The sequence below is a fragment of the Coregonus lavaretus genome (assembly GCF_964263955.1).
Source record: "Coregonus lavaretus genome assembly, chromosome: 19".
NCBI classification, from domain to species: domain Eukaryota; kingdom Metazoa; phylum Chordata; class Actinopteri; order Salmoniformes; family Salmonidae; genus Coregonus; species Coregonus lavaretus.
Genome location: NC_140006.1, coordinates 16,773,072 through 16,794,237, shown reverse-complemented (window position 1 = coordinate 16,794,237; position 21,166 = coordinate 16,773,072). Strand labels below are relative to the sequence as shown.

At 40.3% G+C, this 21,166-nt stretch overlaps 1 protein-coding gene across 1 annotated transcript in view; it reads right to left on the bottom strand.

The window, feature by feature from the left end:
• LOC311146780 (rho-associated protein kinase 1-like) overlaps positions 1-21,166 on the bottom strand; it is an 80,041-nt gene extending 58,875 nt beyond the window's left edge. Inside the window, exon 1 of the mRNA XM_084183360.1 lies at positions 20,280-21,166. Coding sequence (XP_084039486.1) covers positions 20,280-20,372 — 93 coding nt within the window. The 5' untranslated portion in view covers positions 20,373-21,166. The remainder of the gene's footprint in view (positions 1-20,279) is intronic.

The window sequence follows — 21,166 nt, the reverse complement described above, 5'->3', positions numbered from 1 at the left end:
AGGCCGAAGAGTTCAATCTTGGTTTCATCAGAACAGAGAATCTTATGTCTCATGGTCAGAGTCCTCTAGGTGCCTTTTGGCAAACTCCAAGTGGGCTGTCATGTGCCTTTTACAGAGGAGTGGCTTCCGTCTGGCCACTACCATGAAGGCCTGATTGGTGGAGTGCTGCAGAGATGGTTGTCCTTCTGGAAGGTTCTCCCATCGCCACAGAGAAACTCTGGAGCTCTGTCAGAGTGACCCTTGGGTTCTTGGTCAGCTCCCTGACCAAGGCCCTTCTCCACCGATTGCTCAGTTTGGCCAGAAGGCCAGCTCTAGGAAGAGTCTTGGTGGTTCCAAACTTCTTCCATTTAAGAAAGATGGAGGCCACTGTGTTCTTCGGGACCTTCAATGCTGCAGAAAGCTTTTGGTACCCTTCACCAGATCTGTGCCTCGACACAATTCCTTCGACCTCATGGCTTGGTTTTTGCTCTGACATGCACGGTCAACTGTGGGACCTGATATAGACAGGTGTGTGCCTTTCCAAATCATGTCCAATCAGTTGAATTTACCACAGGTGGACTCCAATGAAGTTGTAGAAACATCAAGGATGATCAATGGAAACAGGATGCACCTGAGCTCAATTTAGAGTCTGATAGCAAACGGTCTGAATACTTAAGTAAATAAGGTATTTCTGTTTTGGTTTTTTTATTTGCAAAAATGTCTAAACCTGTTTTCACTGTCATTATGGGGTATTGTTTGTAGATTTAGCTTTTTTTTCTTTTTTTAATCAATTTTAGAATAAGGCTGTAACGTAATAAAATTTGGAAAAGGTCAAGGGGTCTGAACACTTTCTGAATGCACTGTAGGCACATGATAGCATATTTCATGGGCATTAATCACTTTTTCTTGCCAATTGAAAATATGGGATTTTCATGCTAGCAATTGTGCCTGCATGTCACAGTCACACAGTAGCAACATCACTTGAACTACAACAAGATAATAGATTTCAAGCATTCACTGCTAATTCTTAAATGCATTTTGTCTTATTTTACTGTTAAATTAACCTTGAATTGTTATACAGATGCCATTTTTGTAAATATGACATCTCTCAGGTGGGCTTAAAGAGTTTAGTAGCACAATAAGCACTACACAAAATGTAAATGGCAATATATAAATATTGTTCAATATGATTCCGTGTAGCTCAGTTGGTAGAGCATGGCGTTTGAAACGCCAGGTTTGTGGGTTCGATTCCCACGGGGGACCAGTATGAAAATGTATGCACTCACTAACTGTAAGTCGCTCTGGATAAGAGAGTCTGCTAAATGACTAAAATGTAAGATGTAATGATCAGTACTAACTTTGCATAATATTTTATGAGTAGACGTTGCTATTCTGTCTTTTTCTCCATAAATCACTGTTGTTCCAATTAAGCCCAGTATGCTCCTATTAAGCCTGATTTGCATTGAAACACTTGGGGATAGCGTTGATATCCCTAATATTAATTGAACATGAGCAAAAAAAAAATTTGTTCAGATTGAAGCCAATTAGAACACACAAAAACTACAGTTATGTCTAGCCTACACCGGCAGTCATTAGTTATGACCGCAGTAAAATTACATGTGACCGTTGAGTCATGGTAATCTCCATTTATGCACTCCGGACATGCGTTGCTAGTACTAACTTGCTAACAGCAATCAGGTTGATAATGGCCTGGTACTCTGGGCTCTATTGTCCCTCTAACCACTCTGACATCAATGCAAATGCAATTGAACATCACATCAAATACATCATCAAAACAGTATCTTGCTTTAAAAAAAACTCACTTCACTGTGATTTATCAATTTGAAGAAATAAGTTAAACAGGATGAAACCGCAGAAAACATGGTCGTTGTGGATGTTGTTTTAAAAGCCTAAACAATGAAATGGACAACGCTTTCTAAACTGATGATTAAAAAAACAACCATATGCATAGAGTTTTTGCATAGGTATAGGCCTAATGAGCCCAAGCCCCCCCCCCCAAAAAAAAAAAAAAAAACAACTTGTGTCGTTATACAATACATAGCCTACCACATATTAAATGTCTTTGGTACATTTGGTCTAGCCTATACTCCAAAATTAAACACATTTTAGTAAATCGCCTTTTAGTGTCGACTATATTATTATGCATACTGGATGGACTGGTTACCTTATGCACCAAACTTTCTATCCATGAGTCTGGGAGAGAACGTAAAGGCCTAGGCGATGCTGTTGGTTCATTGATTGTGCAGCGCGGCTTACAGATACCTATAATTATAGTGAATTTGTATACAATTTTGAATAGACTAGTAATAGGGCATTTTTGTACTTTTTTTAAATTAAGCTGACACTATCTTTAGCTACAGAATCACACCACCGTGTGTTTCCATCTCCTCCTCTTTCTCCTTCATTACTTTCTCGAGCGCGCAGAGATAGAGGCTGTCAACAGTTTAATGAAATATGTTTCTTTGTGAAAACATGTTACTATCGATGTTCCCGAACAGATTTCACTTGGTTTCCCAAATTCAGCACTGAGTAGCTGCAGGAACAGAGTTGGAGAGCCCATGGCATACAGAGTTTGAGCAGGAAATCACCTGGCTGCATGCTCCTCAAACAGTGGTGATGCATGGAATGAAACAACCGGCGTAGCCTACCCAGCAAGAACAAACCTTCGGGAAAGCAGCCTCCATTCGCTATTCTTGCGCATTTGATAAATGGGCCATTCTAAATCTAAACTAATTTAACATACAGTGAGAGAAGAAATTATTTGATCCCCTGCTGATTTTGTACGTTTGCCCACTGACAAAGAAATGATCAGTCTATAATTTTAATGGTAGGTTTATTTGAACAGTGAGAGACAGAATACCAACAAAAAAATCCAGAAAAACACATGTAAAAAATGTTATAAATTGATTTGCGTTTTAATGAGGGAAATAAGTAATTGACCCCCTCTCAAATTGAAAGATTTCTGGCTCCCAGGTCTTTTATTACAGGTAACGAGTTGAGATTAGGAGCACACTCTTAAAGGGAGTGCTCCTAATCTCAGCTTGTTACCTGTATAAAAGACACCTGTCCACAGAAGCAATCAATCAGATTCCAAACTCTCCACCATGGCCAAGACCAAAGAGCTCTCCAAGGATGTCAGGGACAAGATTGTAGACCTATACAAGGCTGGAATAGGCTACAAGACCATCGCCAAGCAGCATGGTGAGAAGGTGACAACAGTTGGTGCGATTATTCGCAAATGGAAGAAACACAAAAGACCTGTCAATCTCCCTCGGCCTGGGGCTCCATGCAAGATCTCACCTCGTGGACTTGCAATGATCATGAGAACGGTGAGGAATCAGCCCGGGAGGATCTTGTCAATGATCTCAAGGCAGCTGGGACCATAGTCACCAATTGGTTACACACTACGCCGTGAAGGACTGAAATCCTGCAGCGCCCGCAAGGTCCCCCTGCTCAAGAAAGCACATATACAGGCCCGTCTGAAGTTGCCATTGAACATCTGAATGATTCAGAGGAGAACTGGGTGAAAGTGTTGTGGTCAGATGAGACCAAAATCGAGCTCTTTGGCATCAACTCAACTCGCCGTGTTTGGAGGATGAGGAATGTTGCCTATGACCCCAAGAACACCATCCCCACCGTCAAACATGGAGGTGGAAACATTATGCTTTGGGGGTGTTTTTCTGCTATGGGGACAGGACAACTTCACCGCATCAAAGGGACGATGGACGGGGCCATGTACCGTCAAATCTTGGGTGAGAACCTCCTTCCCTCAGCCAGGGTATTGAAAATGGGTCGTAGATGGGTATTCCAGCATGACAATGACCCAAAATACACGGCCAAGGCAACAAAGGAGTGGCTCAAGAAGAAGCACATTAAGGTCCTGGAGTGGCCTAGCCAGTCTCCAGACCTTAATCCCATAGAAAATCTGTGGAGGGAGCTGAAGGTTCGAGTTGCCAAACGTCAGCCTCGAAACCTTAATGACTTGGAGAATATCTGCAAAGAGGAGTGGAACAAAATCCCTCCTGAAATGTGTGCAAACCTGGTGGCCAACTACAAGAAACGTCTGACCTCTGTGATTGCCAACAAGGGTTTTGCCACCAAGTACTAAGTCATGTTTTGCAGAGGGGTCAAATACTTATTTCCCCTCATTAAAATGCAAATCAATTTATAACATTTTTTACATGCATTTTTCTGGATATTTTTTGTTGTTATTCTGTCTCTCACTGTTCAAATAAACCTACCATTAAAATTATAGACTGATCATTTCTTTGTCAGTGGGAAAATATACAAAATCAGCAGGGGATCAAATACTTTTTTCACCTCACTGTATTAGTCAAGACTAGATTAAATTGAAAATATTCTGATGGATGAAAATATGATCAATTGATGAAAGAACAGTGTTTGCAGCCTGAGGCAAGGAATAGAGCGCAAGCTTTTTTTGCAACTTTTTCAAATCATCAATAGCATATAGTTGCAACATGCAGCCCATATATGTTTTGATTTCTAAGTCATTCTAAGGTTTGTATCTTTTACAGCTAAAGTTACCAAATAAGTCAATCTAGCCTATAGGACCCATTTCAAATGATCACTTTTACGCTCAACATGGCCACTTCATATGTGCACTCACTCCGGAATGGGAAAAATATCCTTTGGATTTTATTCAGCTAAGTTCAATTATATTCTTCTTACTATAAAATCATATATTATAAAATAATGGCACAGTACTTATAAACATATCTTGACTGCTAAACGAACAAGCTTACAGTCTATGGCATGGCACATAGCCAGATAACATACAGTAGACCAACTCATTCTGTTCTTCTGAAATACATTTTCTTCATATCATAATGTTCCTTTAGACCTGCCTAATATAAATAATGGACTTATTGTGATGGTGTATATTAAATGTATTTTTTATACTTTTTTAAATTGTAGATGTTCCAAAGGCGCTTGTATGCGGCTTGTACGCCTGGAAATGCTAAACGTGTTTATGTTAACGTCATTTACCGTGAGACCGGCAGTCTTTTGCATGACAATAAGCGGCAGGCAAAATTTCATGACCACCACAGCCCTAATCTAGCCATGGTGCCTTTACCAAGATCACAAACAATTAGGAACCTCTGTACTCACGGCAAGATTTTTGGAATGGACAGGAGGTCGTTGATGCAGAGAGAGAATAAGATCAGGCTTGAGGGACATAAGGAATAGAAGACTTACAAGTGGTGGACAAAAATGCAAACAAATGAGGGACAAGAATATGATTACTATTGGTGATTACTATTGGTTGACTACTCATGCAATTTTGAGTGGGGGCACAGTCATATTGTTGTCCTTCTTTCACCCAGGTGATTACATTTTTTCTTTGTAATATAAGAGTAGAGGGAGATTTGAAACAGTCTTCAGATAGGCTTTAGGAAGATAAGTAGAACTAATTAACAAGAGCAGCAGTACAGCAAATGTGAAATCAGCTTTCAGATAATTCATTCAATTGTGTGTGTTATGATCTTTGTGCATGGCTTCTTATCTACAGAGGGCCAGTGTGGGTGCAGGTTTTTGTTCTAACCAAGCAATAACACACCTAATTCAACTAATCATGTCTTGATTGAAGTCTATGATTAGTTGAACCAGGTGTGTACTGGTTGGCAAAAACAAAAGCCTAAGTCCACATTGATCTCCGTGGATACGATTGGACAACCCACTGTTATGAGCGCTACGTTCATGATGAATAGTAATGATCAGTTTCTTTTAATAACTTTAGGGGAAATTAATATAATCCAATTTTATATTAGAAATGTCTGTTTGTAAGTTTTGAACATTTGGAAATTACAATTGATTATTTAAGAGGTGGGCTTATTTGGAACAGCCATGGGCTTAAAGGGTACATTTGGTACCCATTAAGCCTAGTCGGGATTTCTCACAAACACATATAGAAACATATGTGGACACCCCTTCAAATTAGTGCTTTCAGCTATTTCAGCCACACTCATTGCTGACATATGTATAAAGTCGAGCACACAGCCATGCAATCTCCATAGACAAACATTGGCAGTAGAATGGCCTTACTGAAGAGCTCATTGACTTTCAACGTGGCACCGTCATAAAATTCCACCTTTCCAACAACCAACAAGTCAGTTCTGTCAAAATTCTGCCCTGCTAGAGCTACCCCGGTCAACCGCAAGTGCTGTATTTGTGAAGTGGAAACGTCTAGGAGCAACAACAGCTCAGCATCGAAGTGGTCCGCCACACAAACTCAGAGAACGGTGTTCAAGTGCTGAAGCGCATTTTAAAAAATCTGAACTCAGTTGCAACACTCACTACCGAGTTCCAAACATTCACTGGAAGCAACGTCAGCACATGAACTGTTCATCGGGAGCTTCACAAAATGGGTTTCCATGGCCGTACAGCCGCACACAAGCCTAAAGATCACCATGCGCAATGCCAAGCATCGTCTGGAGTGGTGTAAAGCTCGCCACCATTGAACTCTGGAGCAGTGGAAACGCGTTTTCTGGAGTAATGAATCACGCTTCACCATCTGGCAGTCTGACGGAAGAATCTGGGTTTGGCGGATGCTAGGAGAACGCTACTTGCCCCAATGCATAGCGCCAACTGTAAAGTCTGGTGGAAGAGGAATAATGGTCTGGGGCTGTTTTTTATGGTTCAGGCTAGGCCCCTTAGTTCCAGTGAAGGGAAATCTTAACGCTACAGCACACCATGACATTCTAGCCGATTCTGTGCTTCCATACAGAAATGGTTTGTCAAGATCGGTGTGGAAGAACTTGACTGGCCTGCACAGAGCCCTGACCTCAACCCCATCTAACACATTTGGGATGAATTGGACCGCTGACTGCGAGCCAGGCCTAATCGCCCAACATCAGTGCCCGACCTCGACTAATGCTTGTGACTAAATGGAAGCAAGTACCCGCAGCAATGTTACAACATCTAATGGAAAGCCTACCCAGAAGAGTGGAGGCTGTTATAGCAGCAAAGGGGGGACCAACTCCATATTAATGCCCATGATTTTGGAATGAGATGTACTATTGGTCACGTAGTGTATTTGATCAAATATTTTGTCTTACACATTTAAAAAAAGTCATAACATTTCACGAGATTAATATATTTAATTTAATCTCCAAAGATTTGGGTAGTATATGTTAGAAATATCTAATCTTTTGGTGGACTTAATAGGTACACTTACCCTTTTCCCAAGCATAATAGAGAGTTACAGTTGAAGTCGGAAGTTTACACACACTTAGGTTGGAGTCATTAAAACTAGTTTTTCAACCACTCCACAAATTTCTTGTTAACAAACTATAGTTATGGCAAGTCGGTTAGGACATCTACTTTGTGCATGACACAAGTAATTCCAACAATTGTTTACAGATTATTTCACTTATAATTCACTGTATCACAATTCCAGTCGGTCAGAAGTTTACATGCACTAAGTTGACTGTGCCTTTAAACAGCTTGGAAAATTCCAGAAAATGATGTCATGGCTTTAGAAGCTTCTGATAGGCTAATTGACATCATTTGAGTCAATTGGAGGTGTACCTGTGGATGCATTAAGGCCTACCTTCAAACTCAGTGCCTATTTGCTTGACATCATGGGAAAATCAAAAGAAATCAGCCAAGACCTCAGAAAAAATATTGCAGACCTCCACAAGTCTGGTTCATCCTTGGGAGCAATTTCTAAACGCCTGAAGGTACCACGTTCATCTGTACAAACAATAGTATGCAAGTATAAACACCATGGGACCATGCAGCCGTCATACCGCTCAAGAAGGAGACGCGTTCTGTCTCCTAGTGATGAACGTACTTTGGTGCGAAAAGTGCAAATCAATCCCAGAACAAGAGCAAAGGACCTTGTGAAGATGCTGGAGGAAACAGGTACAAAAGTACCACAGTAACACAAGTCCTATATCGACATAACCTGAAAGGCCGCTCAAAATTACGTGGATATATTGAAGCAACATCTCAAGACATTAGTCAGGAAGTTAAAGCTTGGTCGCAAATGGGTCTTCCAAATGGACAATGACCCCAAGCATACGTCCAAAGTTGTGGCAAAATGGCTTAAGGACAACAAAGTCAAGATATTGGAGTGGCCACCACAAAGCCCTGACCTCAATCCTATAGAACATTTGTGGGCAGAACTGAAAAAGCGTGTGTGAGCAAGAAGGCCTACAAACCTGACTCAGTTACACCAGCTCTGTCAGGAGGAATGGGCCAAAATTCACCCAACTTATTGTGGGTAGGAAGGCCAACTTATTGTGGGTAGGAAAGGCTACCCCGAAACATTTGACCCAAGTTAAACAATTTAAAGGCAATGCTACCAAATACTAATTGAGTGTATGTAAACTTCTGACCCACTGGGAAAGTGTTGAAAGAAATAAAAGCTGAAATAAATCATTATTTCTACTATTATTCTGACATTTCACATTCTTAAAATAAAGTGGTGATCCTAACTGACCTAAGACAGGGAATTTTTACTAGGATTAAATGTCAGGAATTGTGAAAAACTGAGTTTAAATGTATTTGGCTAAGGTGCATGTAAACTTCCGACTTCAACTGTATACACTGAGTATACAAAACATTAAAATATGCTCTTTCCATGACAGACTGACCAGGTGAAAGCTATGATCCCTTATTGAGGTTACTTGTTATATCCACGTCAATCAGTGTAGATGAAGGGGAGGAGACAGGTTAAAGATGGATTTTTTAGCCTTGAGACAATTGAGAATGTTAGCCATTCGGAGGGTGAATGGGCAAGATTTTTTTTACAAGTGCATTTGAAAAGGGCTACGGTAATACGTGCCAGGCGCACCGGTTTATGTCAAGGACTGCAACGCTGCTGGGCTTTTACGTTCCACAGTTTCCTGTATGTATCAAGAACAGTCCACCACCCAAAGAGAATCCAGCCAACTTGACACAACGGTGGAGGTGTTCCTAATGTTTGGTATACTCAGTGTATGTGAACGTATACAAATGAAAGCAAGGCTTGAACGGATTATGTTTTAGTCAAATATATCGGTTTGAGCTTCTTGCGGTCAATTTGCAGTCTACAAATTATTTGTAAATATGTTTCGGCACCCTGACCATCTGATCAAGACAAAATACATAAATAAAAATAACTATAAATAAATACAATTAAAATTGGCCCACGGCTGAATCTAGTTGATGATCCCTGAACTAGGGAATCATTGTGTAATGTCAGCACCCACATCCTCGGGTTAAGGATGGACGGAATGAAAGATTTGGGACAAGGAAAATCGGGAAATGTGAGCACGTCCAAGTTGTTAAGCCCAGCATTAGCTCAAGGAAGAGGCAAAACACAGGCCTATGCTAGCCTAGGGAGCCCAATGTGCCAAGTGTCTAAAAAACAATAAAGACTGGGCTATGTCAGGAACAAAGGCCCATACCAGGCAAGTTCCAACAGATCAATCCAGCCATCCTATTCTGCCAGCCGGTGAATTAGCTCTACCAAACATGTGATCAAACTCAAGGAGACTACCAACTAGCAATTAGGATTTAAATATAAGATTCTGTTACTAGAATGCAGCTTTTGTTAAAAATGCTATTTCAGACAGCTTCAGGCTCCTATTCCAGGATTTCCAGGGCATTACAATTTTTTTTAACTAGGCCTGTGAACTTTCAAAAGCCCTATGGAAAAACAAACACATAGCTCACTATACCGACGATAGAAGCACCCTTAAATGTCAGCAAGCTTTCCCATCACAATGCCAGGAATTCTGGTTGTGCGGAGGCTCTCTCAGGAGCAGGAGCCTGCCTGGAGCTATGTGATGAGGGCAGGCAGTGTGTTACAGATAAGGCCCCCATCTCTCTCTCCAACAGAAATTATTTAGGGAGAAGATAAACATGACAGGGCTGGAACATAGTGTCTGAGTGGTAGGCTACCCCTGAGTGGAGGACACAGGCAAAATATCACAGTCAAAACAACACAGTCTTCAATGGGCAAAAGAGCAACAGCATCACTGCTTTTGGCTAAGGCATTGGCAAACTAGCCTGGGTGCCAGTCTGTTCCTGCTCTCTTGACAACGTTGGGCATGGCAATTCCATAGGGAGTTGGCAAGAGAGCAAAAACAGATTGGCACCCCAGACCCTGCCCAGGCTAGTGGAAAATCAACACAAAAAGTCAAATAAGGTTAGAAATACATAACCACAGCAGCCTTAGAAAAAGGCTAGTATTGTGCCTTTGATGGAACTGATTAGGCTACTCATAGCCTAGTAGCCAAACATGTTGAAAATGCTTTATAAGTTAAATGTTAAAAGCAAAGCTCTCAGAAACATCAAACTACCATCGGTCCACATAATTTTGGTTTTATGGGTGGAGAGAACACACCCAGCTAGCTACCTCAGAGCAGAGGCCGGGCAAGCAGCTCTGACTCTCTCCAGGCGCAGGCAGCGCGTACAGAATGGTTTTGGGACACACAGGGGACTCCAGGCCAGTCAAAGACAAGAGGTTATTTGATTAGCATGGAATTTTATTAAGCTGTGGGTGAAGAAGCAGAGTGGTGGTGGAGAGGGGGCTGAAGCAAAGGCTTCCATTCATTGAGGGAGATTGCAGCTAGGGGGAAAAGAGGAACAACACCCTTGTGTGTAGCTGCCATGGGCTTGAGCTTCGGAAGAGTCGCCACAGCTTTTTGCCATTAAGTCAGAGCAGTGCCGAAGTGTGTGCCTTTCTCTATGGCAGCCAGGCAGGGAGGTCAGGGAAACTAAACAACTGTTCTTCTTTAAAAGAGAGTTGTTTCAATATGGCTAGCAGCCCTGGCAGCCTCCATGTAGATGATAAGAGGCAGTCTGCGCTCTTTAAAAGGTCCTAACTACTGAACAGTGTCTGTTCTCCTGTTGCGTAGGAGTCCAAATAAAAAATACTGGAAAAGATGGAGACCCACACACTGTCGGAAAAAGGAATAAATCCAAAACTGAGGCTTGAATGCAAAATAATGATGTTTATTGAAACATCATGGTGCCCAAAAAAATAATAGTGTAAGAAAGTGCATAAATTAAACGTGAAAACAAAACAAACTTTTCAGCCTCAGGCCATCAGTAGAAATTGTTGGCACACACACCTGGCTTGTATTTCAAGGATAATTGCATATGTCACATGATCAAGCAAGAAAACACCCGAAAATCTATGAATCAGTACCTACTACAATAGAATGCATGATCTAGATAATATACCAAATATACAAAAGCGAGAAATATCATCAATTATTGCTTTTACATATACCATGTGAACATTTCCTCAGAATAAAATTAAAAGGATTGCAAGAGTAGGGAGCTTTTTTGGGCACTATGTTTCAATAAACATCTTTATTTTGCATTCAAGCCTCAGTTTTGGATGTATTTTTTTTTTCGACAGTGTGCGTGTCTCCATCTCTTCCAGCCTCCATGTAGAGAAGTGCTTGCCTTGAAGTGAACTAAGGTGGGTGTGGTGTGTGTAGGGCTACAAGAAAACACTCCTCCATGTAGGAATTTGAATGCTCCCTTCATTAGTGAATGAGGCAGCCTTTCCAGTATAAGGGAAATGCAATCATGCGTTCTCAGTCACCGTCATCTCTCCCACAATCCATACTACCAGACAGAGGGCAGGGGCCCGTATTGGCAAAAGATGCTATGTGATTAGGCCTACATTTATTGCATTTCTATGGCAGGCAAAATAAGCGTGGGAACTTGTATTCCCCGTCTGTCTGATTGATAGTAGGCTTAGCCTAATACCTGCTAGCTTCATTTAAAGCTGCAATATGTAACTCTTTGGGCAACCCGACCAAGTTCACATAGAAATGTTAGTTATGTATCTGTCACTCATTGAAAGCAAGTCTAAGAAGCGGTAGATAATAATAATAAGCCATTTAGCAGACGCTTTTATCCAAAGCGACTTACAGTCATGCGTGCATACATTTTTGTGTATGGGTGGTCCCGGGGATCGAACCCACTACCTTGGCGTTACAAGCGCCGTGCTCTACCAGCTGAGCTACAGAGGACCACATAGATCTGTTCTATGTGAGCCATTTCTATGCTTCCCATTTGTTAGTTTCGTCTATTGGGGGGGGGCGGGGATTGGGATCAATATAGTTACATATCAGGATATTATTTTAGATGATATATGCCAATATTATAGGCAGCAGACGTATGGTGAGCAAAATGTTTGGAACATCGAATCGCAACAAATCTAAAACCGTGAGAATCACAATACATATCGTATCGGCACCTAAGTATCATGATGATAATATCGTATCGTGAGGTCCCTGGCTGTTCCCAGCCCTATTAATTCTTGTCACACATTTTAGGCAACTTGCTTATGGGTCTTTCTATAAATAAAATGGGGCCAATTTGACACACTAGGATCAACATTTCAAATGGTTTTAAACAAAAAATATATACATTTTTATGCAGTTCCACATGTGTCCTTAAAGGAATATATGCAAATTGGCCCATAACTCCACCTATACAACTACATAGGCCTATACAACATTTAAGCAGGGTTCATACAGACATTGGCAAGGCAAATTCAAGGACTTTTTTCAAGCACTTAATTGTAATTTTCAAGGACCTCAATATTATACAATTGTATCATTTATATAATTGTACATATAGGGCTTCATATAACACCCACCCCTCAAAAAAAAGCATGCAAAAAAAGTGTTTTTTTAAAAGTAGGCCATTATCACTAAGATTTCTTTTTAGGCCTTGCCAATGCATTGATATTCAAATTATTATTACATTCTAAAATATGAGCCAAGTTGGAGCCAGCATTAGATGTTGTCATCATCATAATAACAGCACGTGGTTTTACCGCAACAGAGTTTCACAACACCCTTCAACTGAAGCGGCAGGAAACAAACGAAAGTGGCCACATCTATTACAGAAACTGATCAGAAATGAAATCACAGAATTATAAGGGAGCAGGAAAACTTATAAATTGGCTACAATAATTACAAGGACAAAATTGAGGAAATGTCTGATTTTCAAGGAAGGCCTATTCCAATACTTGATTTTCTGAGCTCCAAATTCAAGATTAAGTAGCCTACTTCAAGCACCTTGTAATGTTTAAATTGCAGGTGTAACATGGAAACCAAAATGGATTTGTCATGTTATTTCATCATCAGATCATATTGTGAAGACACCCACTAAGGCTATGTAATTTGTTGGCATTCTATCCAGAATAATTTATAAGAATAGTGTTGGGTGTTGCACAAGTCTATCCTACACCATTGCGCACAGTAGACTCATTGTCCAATCTGAGGCACAAAAATGTGAAAACGAACTCATTACCTTGATGCTTTCCCTGTTAAATCTAACGAGGCCCTGCTGTAAATCAACCAGTAGTGCTGAGCGATTAGTGCTTTTTGCGGTCAGTCCGGTTTAGACTATTAAAAAATAATCCAAAGATAAAAATAGTGAACATTCAATTGCCAAAACATTGATCATATTTTAAATGGTCTGTCAGGTCCACATTGGGTAGACATCAATAGAAAACTAGGAAATTACTATAAAATAATAAAATATGATTTCGTTTTTATTTGATTACTATTATTTTTCATTCCTTAAAGTAATCATCTCATCTCTGCTCAGGCAGTAGCAGTCAGGCCATATAACGTTGTGCTCCCTATTCTGTGCTATCTTTAGTCATCCTATTTAGCTAGCATGCCTATTATCCTGCAGAGCTGTCTGACTAAATCATTTTACTAGTTCTTCAAAGTAGGTAAGGCATACTTTCACGAACTGTCTCTGTCCCTCTCGTCAGTGTGTACATTCCTATTTCACACGGTCTGTGTGTATCTAACCTAACGTAGCAGGCGTAAAAGTGTATCCATCCATAGAGCAGTATATAAATGACGAGATGCTCATATCTACAGCCTAACAATGGAGGGAGTCGTCCCAAAAGCGGGAAGGCAGGCGACAAGCGTAGGTCCAAAATAAGGTTGAATATGGTAATTGCAGTTAATGACGTTTCTGCGCTGAACTAGGTTGAATATTTGCTTAAATGAAAACTACAACTCCCTTCAGCCCAGCGTCCCACATGGTTTTTGACTTGATTTCTTCAATTTCTCTCGTAAATTATTTGATTTCTCTCTACAGAAACGGCGCGTTGGGGTCACAACAAATCTGAAGTAAATGGAATTCAAATAATTTAACCGATGTTGATGAAAAAAAAAAAGCCAGTTAACTCAACACTATCAAGCAGAGAAGAACATAAATTCGCTAGAGATATTAGATCCAACATGGATACAGGCACAACTGTTTTCACTGGCGTAACGAATGACCTTTTTTCCAGCACTTGGGCTGTTGTTGCATCGCATGCCCGATCACAACAGCTGTTCGACACTTGACTGTCATTCAGAAAATTCCTTCCTGGATCACATGATGAAGCTTGAAAATATCACGGCGTAATTAAACAGCGACACCAAATGCGCATCCAACAAGTATTATAAATAGTTAGTGACCACGTTTACATGCACATAGTATTACGGTTAGTAGCTCATATCCCACTTAAGGTCTTATTCAGGATAAGCTGTTTACATGCACCTTTGATATCCCGCTCACGAGTATCCCTGTTTCTGTGAATAAACAGAATATTCCTCATTTAAATTCATATGGGTGAAATTGACTAGTAACTGAAATATGGACACTAAATGTAGGCCTATAACCTCTCACATGTAGCGTAATATAATATTAACTCCAGCAGAATTATGCATTTCTAGCAGTAAAATGATACAGATGTGGAGAAATATTATTTCTTTCTTTCAGCATCTCTTGAGAAAATGTGAACTCGCGTGTAATGGGCTCTGACACTTATGCAAGCAGACAGTATTTCAACCACATAAAATATGCACCCAAGACGAACTAAAGTCTTATCAGAAACGTGTTTCATCGTTTTAAAATCAACTTTTCATTTCCTTAAAACCTGTCAAACTGATAACATTTTGCACAGGACCAATCTTTCCACTGTTATTGCGCTTTCTCCACAGTTTCTAAACACATACCTAAACGAAACAGCCATCTTTACCGGTATTAAATACACTGAACAAAAATATAAAATGCAATCAACGTGTTGGTCTCATGTTTCAGGAGCTGAAATAAAAGATCCCATAAATTTTCCATACATCCCTATAAGCTTATTTCTCTCAAATGATGTGCACAATTTTGTTTACATCCCTGTTAGTGAGCATTTCTACTTTGCCAAGATAATCCATCCACCTGACAGGTGTGGCATATCAAGAAGCTGATTAAACAGGATGATCATTACACAGGTGCACCTTGTGCTGGGTACAATAAAAGGTCACTGTCACACAACACAATGCCAGATGTCTCAAGTTGAGGGAGCGTACAATTGGCATGCTGAATGCAGGAATGTCCACCAGAGCAGTTGCAATATAATTGAATGTTCATTTCTCTACCATAAGCCGCCTCCAATGTTGTTTTAGAGAATTTGGCAGTAGGTCCAACCAGCCTCACAACTGCAGACCACGTGTAACCACGCCAGCCCAGGACCTCCACATCTGACTTCTTCACCTGCGGGATCATCTGAGACCAGCCACCTGGACAGCTGATGAAACTGTGTGTTTGCACAACCGAAGATTTTCTGCACAAACTGTCAGAAACCGTGTCAGGGAAGCTCATCTGCGCGCTCGTCATCCTCACCAGGGTCTTGACCTGACTGCAGTTCGGCGTCGTAACCGACTTCAGTGGGCAAATGCTCACCTTCGATGGCCACTGGCACGCTGGAGAAGTGTGCTCTTGACGGATGAATCCCGTTTTCAACTGTACCGGGCAGATGGCAGACAGCATGTATGGTGTCGTGTGGGCGAGCGGTTTGTTGATGTCAATGTTGTGAACTGAGTGCCCCATGGTGGTGGTGGGGTTACGGTATGGGCAGGCATAAGCTACGGACAACGAACACAATTGCATTTTATCGATCGCAATTTGAATGCACAGAGGTACCGTGACGAGATCCTGAGGCCCATTGTCGTGTCATTCATCTGCCGCCATCACCTCATGTTTCAACATGATAATGCACATCTCCATGTCTCAAGGATCTGTACACAATTCCTGGAAGCTGAAAATGTCCCCGTTCTTCCATGGCCTGCATACTCACCAGACATGTCACCTATTGAGCATGTTTGGGATGCTCTGGATCGACGTGTACGACAGCGTGTTCTAGTTCCCGACAATATCCAGCAACTTCGCACAGCCATTGAAGAGGAGTGGGACAACATTCCACAGGCCACAATCAACAGCCTGATCAACTCCGTGCGAAGGAGATGTGTCATGCTGCATGAGGCAAATGGTGGTCACACCAGATACTGACTGTTTTTCTGATCCACGCCCCTAGCTTTTTTTGGGGGGGCATCTGTGATTAACAGATGCATATCTGTATTCCCAATCATGTGAAATCCATAAATGTATCTATTTCAATTGACTGATTTCCTTATATAAACTGTAATCTTTGAAATTGTTGCATGTTGCGTTTATATTTTTGTTCAGTGTAGATTACTAATCTATTCATTCTATCGATGTAAGACAATCTAATGAGCACTGCTTTATTTAGTCTTCTGGGGCAACAAGTTATGACAGAAGAGAAGCTGCATGTATCTAACTATAGTCGACAAACTGTCAGAAATTACCAAATGTCGGAAATGTGCCGATAATATGGCCTACCAAATGTCGGAAATTATAAGAAAATATAAAAATTAGGGGTGAAAATAGCCAGTGGTCTATACAATCCAGTAATGAGTATCAGCAAAATTAATTATTATGGTGGACCGAACTGCGCAGGTAGCCTACTTTTTTAAGTGATTTGTTTGAAAATCAGATAAAAGCATCATCACACAACACCCATGATATTTGAAACTGAGCCTGCATAGACTGCGAAATACAATAATAAACGGGATAAGATGTTTACATGCCACAGTATCCCGTCAATGATAAAACATTTCCCAGGCATCTTATTCGGGTTTCTTATAACCGGGATACAAGCTTTTTTCGGGTTATTATAAAAACGGAATATGGCATTTATATGCATCAACTCAAAAACACAATACTTGAGTATCCCGGAAAATAGGGGGATATGGGTGTGCATGTAAACGTGGTCAGTGAAGTACCACGTTAATGACAGTATCAATTGACTTTTAAGTATCAAGTTAAGGTGACTCTTTCAGTTAGAAACATTTGATTTTGCCATCTCATACATTTTTGGAGAGTCGTCCATAAAAACTGTTTTCACCACGTAATATAAGGAGACACGAAATGTTACGTAGTTACATTGCATTTCTGAGATATCTACAGTACCAGTCAAAAGTCACGCCTACTCATTCCATGGTTTTTCTTTGTGTGCAAAGCTGTCATCAAGGCAAAGGGTGGCTACTTTGAAGAATCTAAAATATATTTTGATTTTTTTAACACCTTTTTGGTTACTACATGATTCCGTATGTGTTATTTAATAGTTTTGATGTCTTCACTATTATTCTACAATGTAAAAAATAGTAAAAATAAAGAAAAACCCTTGAATGAGTAGGTGTGTCCAAACTTTTGACTGGCACTGTATTCTTTTTAACTGTCCGACAGCTAGATCCAGGGTTCAAGTTCAATGTGTAATTTAACTGATTAATGCTTAATATATTATATAACTTACACTGCCATAAATGCAAGGACAGAAACATATTTTATTTTTATGTCACACAATGTTGGACAAATATGTCAAGACACCAACCATGAGAAAGGGTTAAACATTGGTTAAATCAAGTTGTGTGTTCCCCCTTATAGCTTAATGTAATGACAAGAAGAAAAAAAAAAAAAATCGCTGATTATTATCAATGACTTATCAACAGCTGTAACAATTTGTCCAGCATAGGAAAACCTCAATGGTACCCTAGTTTTTAGAAAGAACCTTATTAGGTTCATACCTGTTAGCATAACATTGCAGATGCTGAAGACAACTACAGGAAATTCAGGCTAGTATTTTACATTGAGTTACATTAGATACTGCTCCACATGGATTCTTTAACGATCTGAGTCCTCAGGAAGCAGACAGTATGTGATATTAAAACCCAATTCACCAAAGAGGCTAGTAACAGTGTAACCACACATAGGGCCTACTTATCTAATCCTCTGTCACACCCTGGCTAATATGCAGAGGCTTTTGACTGCCATGTGGATCGAAGACATCCAGCCTTCACTAGAATGCTCTGAACGATATTAAAAGAGACAAAGGCTGTGTTCCAATATCCACACGTGCTTGTCACTTATAATGCATGCCCAATACAATGTTTTATTCTAAGTGGTATGGACATTCATAGGAACATAGGCAGACACAGACCAGACCCTGACTGACACACACTCAAGGAGGCTACATCACACGTCTTCTCTGGGGGAGAAACCTCAACAACAGTTTTGTTTTCGGTTTGCATCATTGATAGAGTAGATTAGAGTCGGTGGAGGTGTTCCTCTGAGGTTTAGCAAGTGGCAATCTCATACAAGTTACATTATGAGCAGTGAATGAGTGACAGACAGGAAAACATCAGGGCAGGCAGACCCGAGCAAGTGAACTGATGCAGCTGGGATGGCAGGTTAGAACAGGCGTGATGCTACCACTTCAGAGGTTATTTTAAAAATACTTTTCATGTATAGGCCTACTCTCCAAAGAGTTTGTTCTAATATTGCCTGTACAACACAAAGGAGGCCTTCAGGCAGACCGCTCCAACCCCTGTCACATTTGGTCCACTGTGCCTTTTTACATGCCTTTCCTGTTCTGGTTCTATGCAATGTGATTGACAACCCAAAGCCCAACCTGGTCTCAGAGCATTTCGTATTATTCTTTACGTAAATCCGAGACACTCCATTTAGTATGATATGTTCCGTTTCGTATGGTATGTATTACATTTGTGGATGTCCATCACCCATTTCGTATGATGAGTTACGAATTTTCAAAACGTATGTTACAAATTCTAGCTAAGTGGCTAACGTTAGCTTTGCTAGGGGATAGGGGTTGGGGTTAAGGTTAAAGGGTTAAGGTTAGGGGAAGGGTTAGCGAACACGCTAAGTATTTGCAAAGTAGCTCAAAAGTAGTAAGTAGTTGAAAAGTTGGTAATTAGCTAAAATGCTAAAGTTGTCCATGATGAGATTAGTTTTTGCCAAAGTAACCATCTGTCTTATGTAACCATACCAAATGTAGCATATCATACTAATTTGAGTGTCCCGTGTACATTTACTATGTTACTTCTAGTCTATGAGACCAGCCTGCAAAGTCACCATGGTCAAGATTGGACTGTCTGTCTATCTTCATGGAAACAAAACTACACTGTACATTTATTATTAATATTATTATTTAGGCTGCAAAATACCCTCGGGTTCAACCAGCACCTTCACCATCAACAGCGTTGATGGTTTCAAAATAGCTACTAGTAGTAGTGAAATGTGTCAATTGTAATGATATCAAGAATCAGACATAACGGTATTCAACTTGATGTTGATGAGTAGTTCTTCAGCCATGCTCTGGCTAGCATAGATGCCTGACAAGTACTTAACTAGTTAGCATGGACATAAAATATATATATATATATATATATATATATATATATATATATATATGAACTAACGATTCCAGGAAACAGTAAAAAAAATAATACGGGAATGACGATAGATGCCTTTTATTTCCCTGACTGATCAAAACAGTCTCTCTGCAGCAGACTTATAATGTTAGTGATCAATGTGTTGGGAACATCAAATCGCAATAAAAAACGCAACATGTTATTGCAATAACCTTACATATACTGTAGAATCGCAATACATATCGTATTGGCACGTAGTTACGTTTCATGATAACATCGAATCGTGAGGTCCCTGGCAATTCCCAGCCCTACTAACGTTACCTATAGTACATGATTTCTCATGGTCGTTTTGGATGCCACTTGTTCAGCTTGTTAGCCAACTAACGTTAGCTATTTAGCTAGCAGGTAGTTAACGTTAGTTAGCTAACGTTTACTAGGTAGCTAGCTAATCTTCAAGATGTCGGCTGGCCTACACCAGGTAGCTAGCAAGTTGAGTAGCTAGCTAGCTAACGTTAGATTAAATAACTAGCTAACTAATTTACTCAAACCACTTTCAACTTGGCTAACGGTAGCTAGCTAACTAACATTAATTAACTAGTTAGCTAAATTATGCTAATGCTAGTTAGCTAATTCAATAACATTACATTTCTAGCTAACGTTAGCCAACTAACTTTAGCGAGCCAAGCTTATCGTCAGGTTAGCTACTTTACTTACCAAAAGGCAATCAGTGTTTATTTCCGACTTCGGGTTCTTCAACATGGCATCGATTTTCTCAAAACGAGCGTCCAAACTTTCTCCAGCCGACATTTTTGCAGACAAGTAGAGTTCCACGCCGGTGCTATAGCTAAATAAAAGGAGTTAGCAATCTAGCTCAAGTGCTAACGTAGCTAGTTAGCTAGCCTAATGTTATTTCCTTTGCGTGAACTCAAGTCAGTGTTTAGCAAGAACCCGCAGTTTCAATCAAAGAAACGTGTCTCTTCCCTCTTTTTCACTGACCATGAAACGTTTAAAGTGGCGTTTGATATTCAAATGCCACATTTTCAGAAAAAAATGTTTCCCCCGTTCAGGTTTTGCAGACAACTTCAGCAATTCAAAAGAAGAAAACTTAGCTAGCGTTAGCTAGTTAATTTAAATGCATCAACAGATTAGTAGGCGTCCACAGGATGCCACAGAGGAGTTGTGCAGGATTTAAAACGACATCGATACATCCAAAGAGGAAAACTTAAATACAGTTTTAAAAATCCGACAGGTTGCAAAGTAGCCACATTACTCCCAGGCTTGTGTCCATATATCAGTGTAAGACCCTTGCAAATAAAAACAATAAACGAGTCTGACAGCTGCAAAGTAGAAGTGGCGAAAAAACGTATACTTCCAAATTTCGATCAGTTTAAAACACGGTCTTGCTAAAACATTTCATTGCCGTCCTTACGCAGTAAGCCTCATATTGTCATCGGCCATAGATATTGACCGATACAGACGGAAAACTTGCTGGTTCTACATAGATAAATCTGGTTTTGATCTAGCGTTAGCTATGTTATTTTTCGAAAAACTAAACGATGCCCGATTTTCTCCCACCGCCTGACCAACATGTCCGCCTTCCT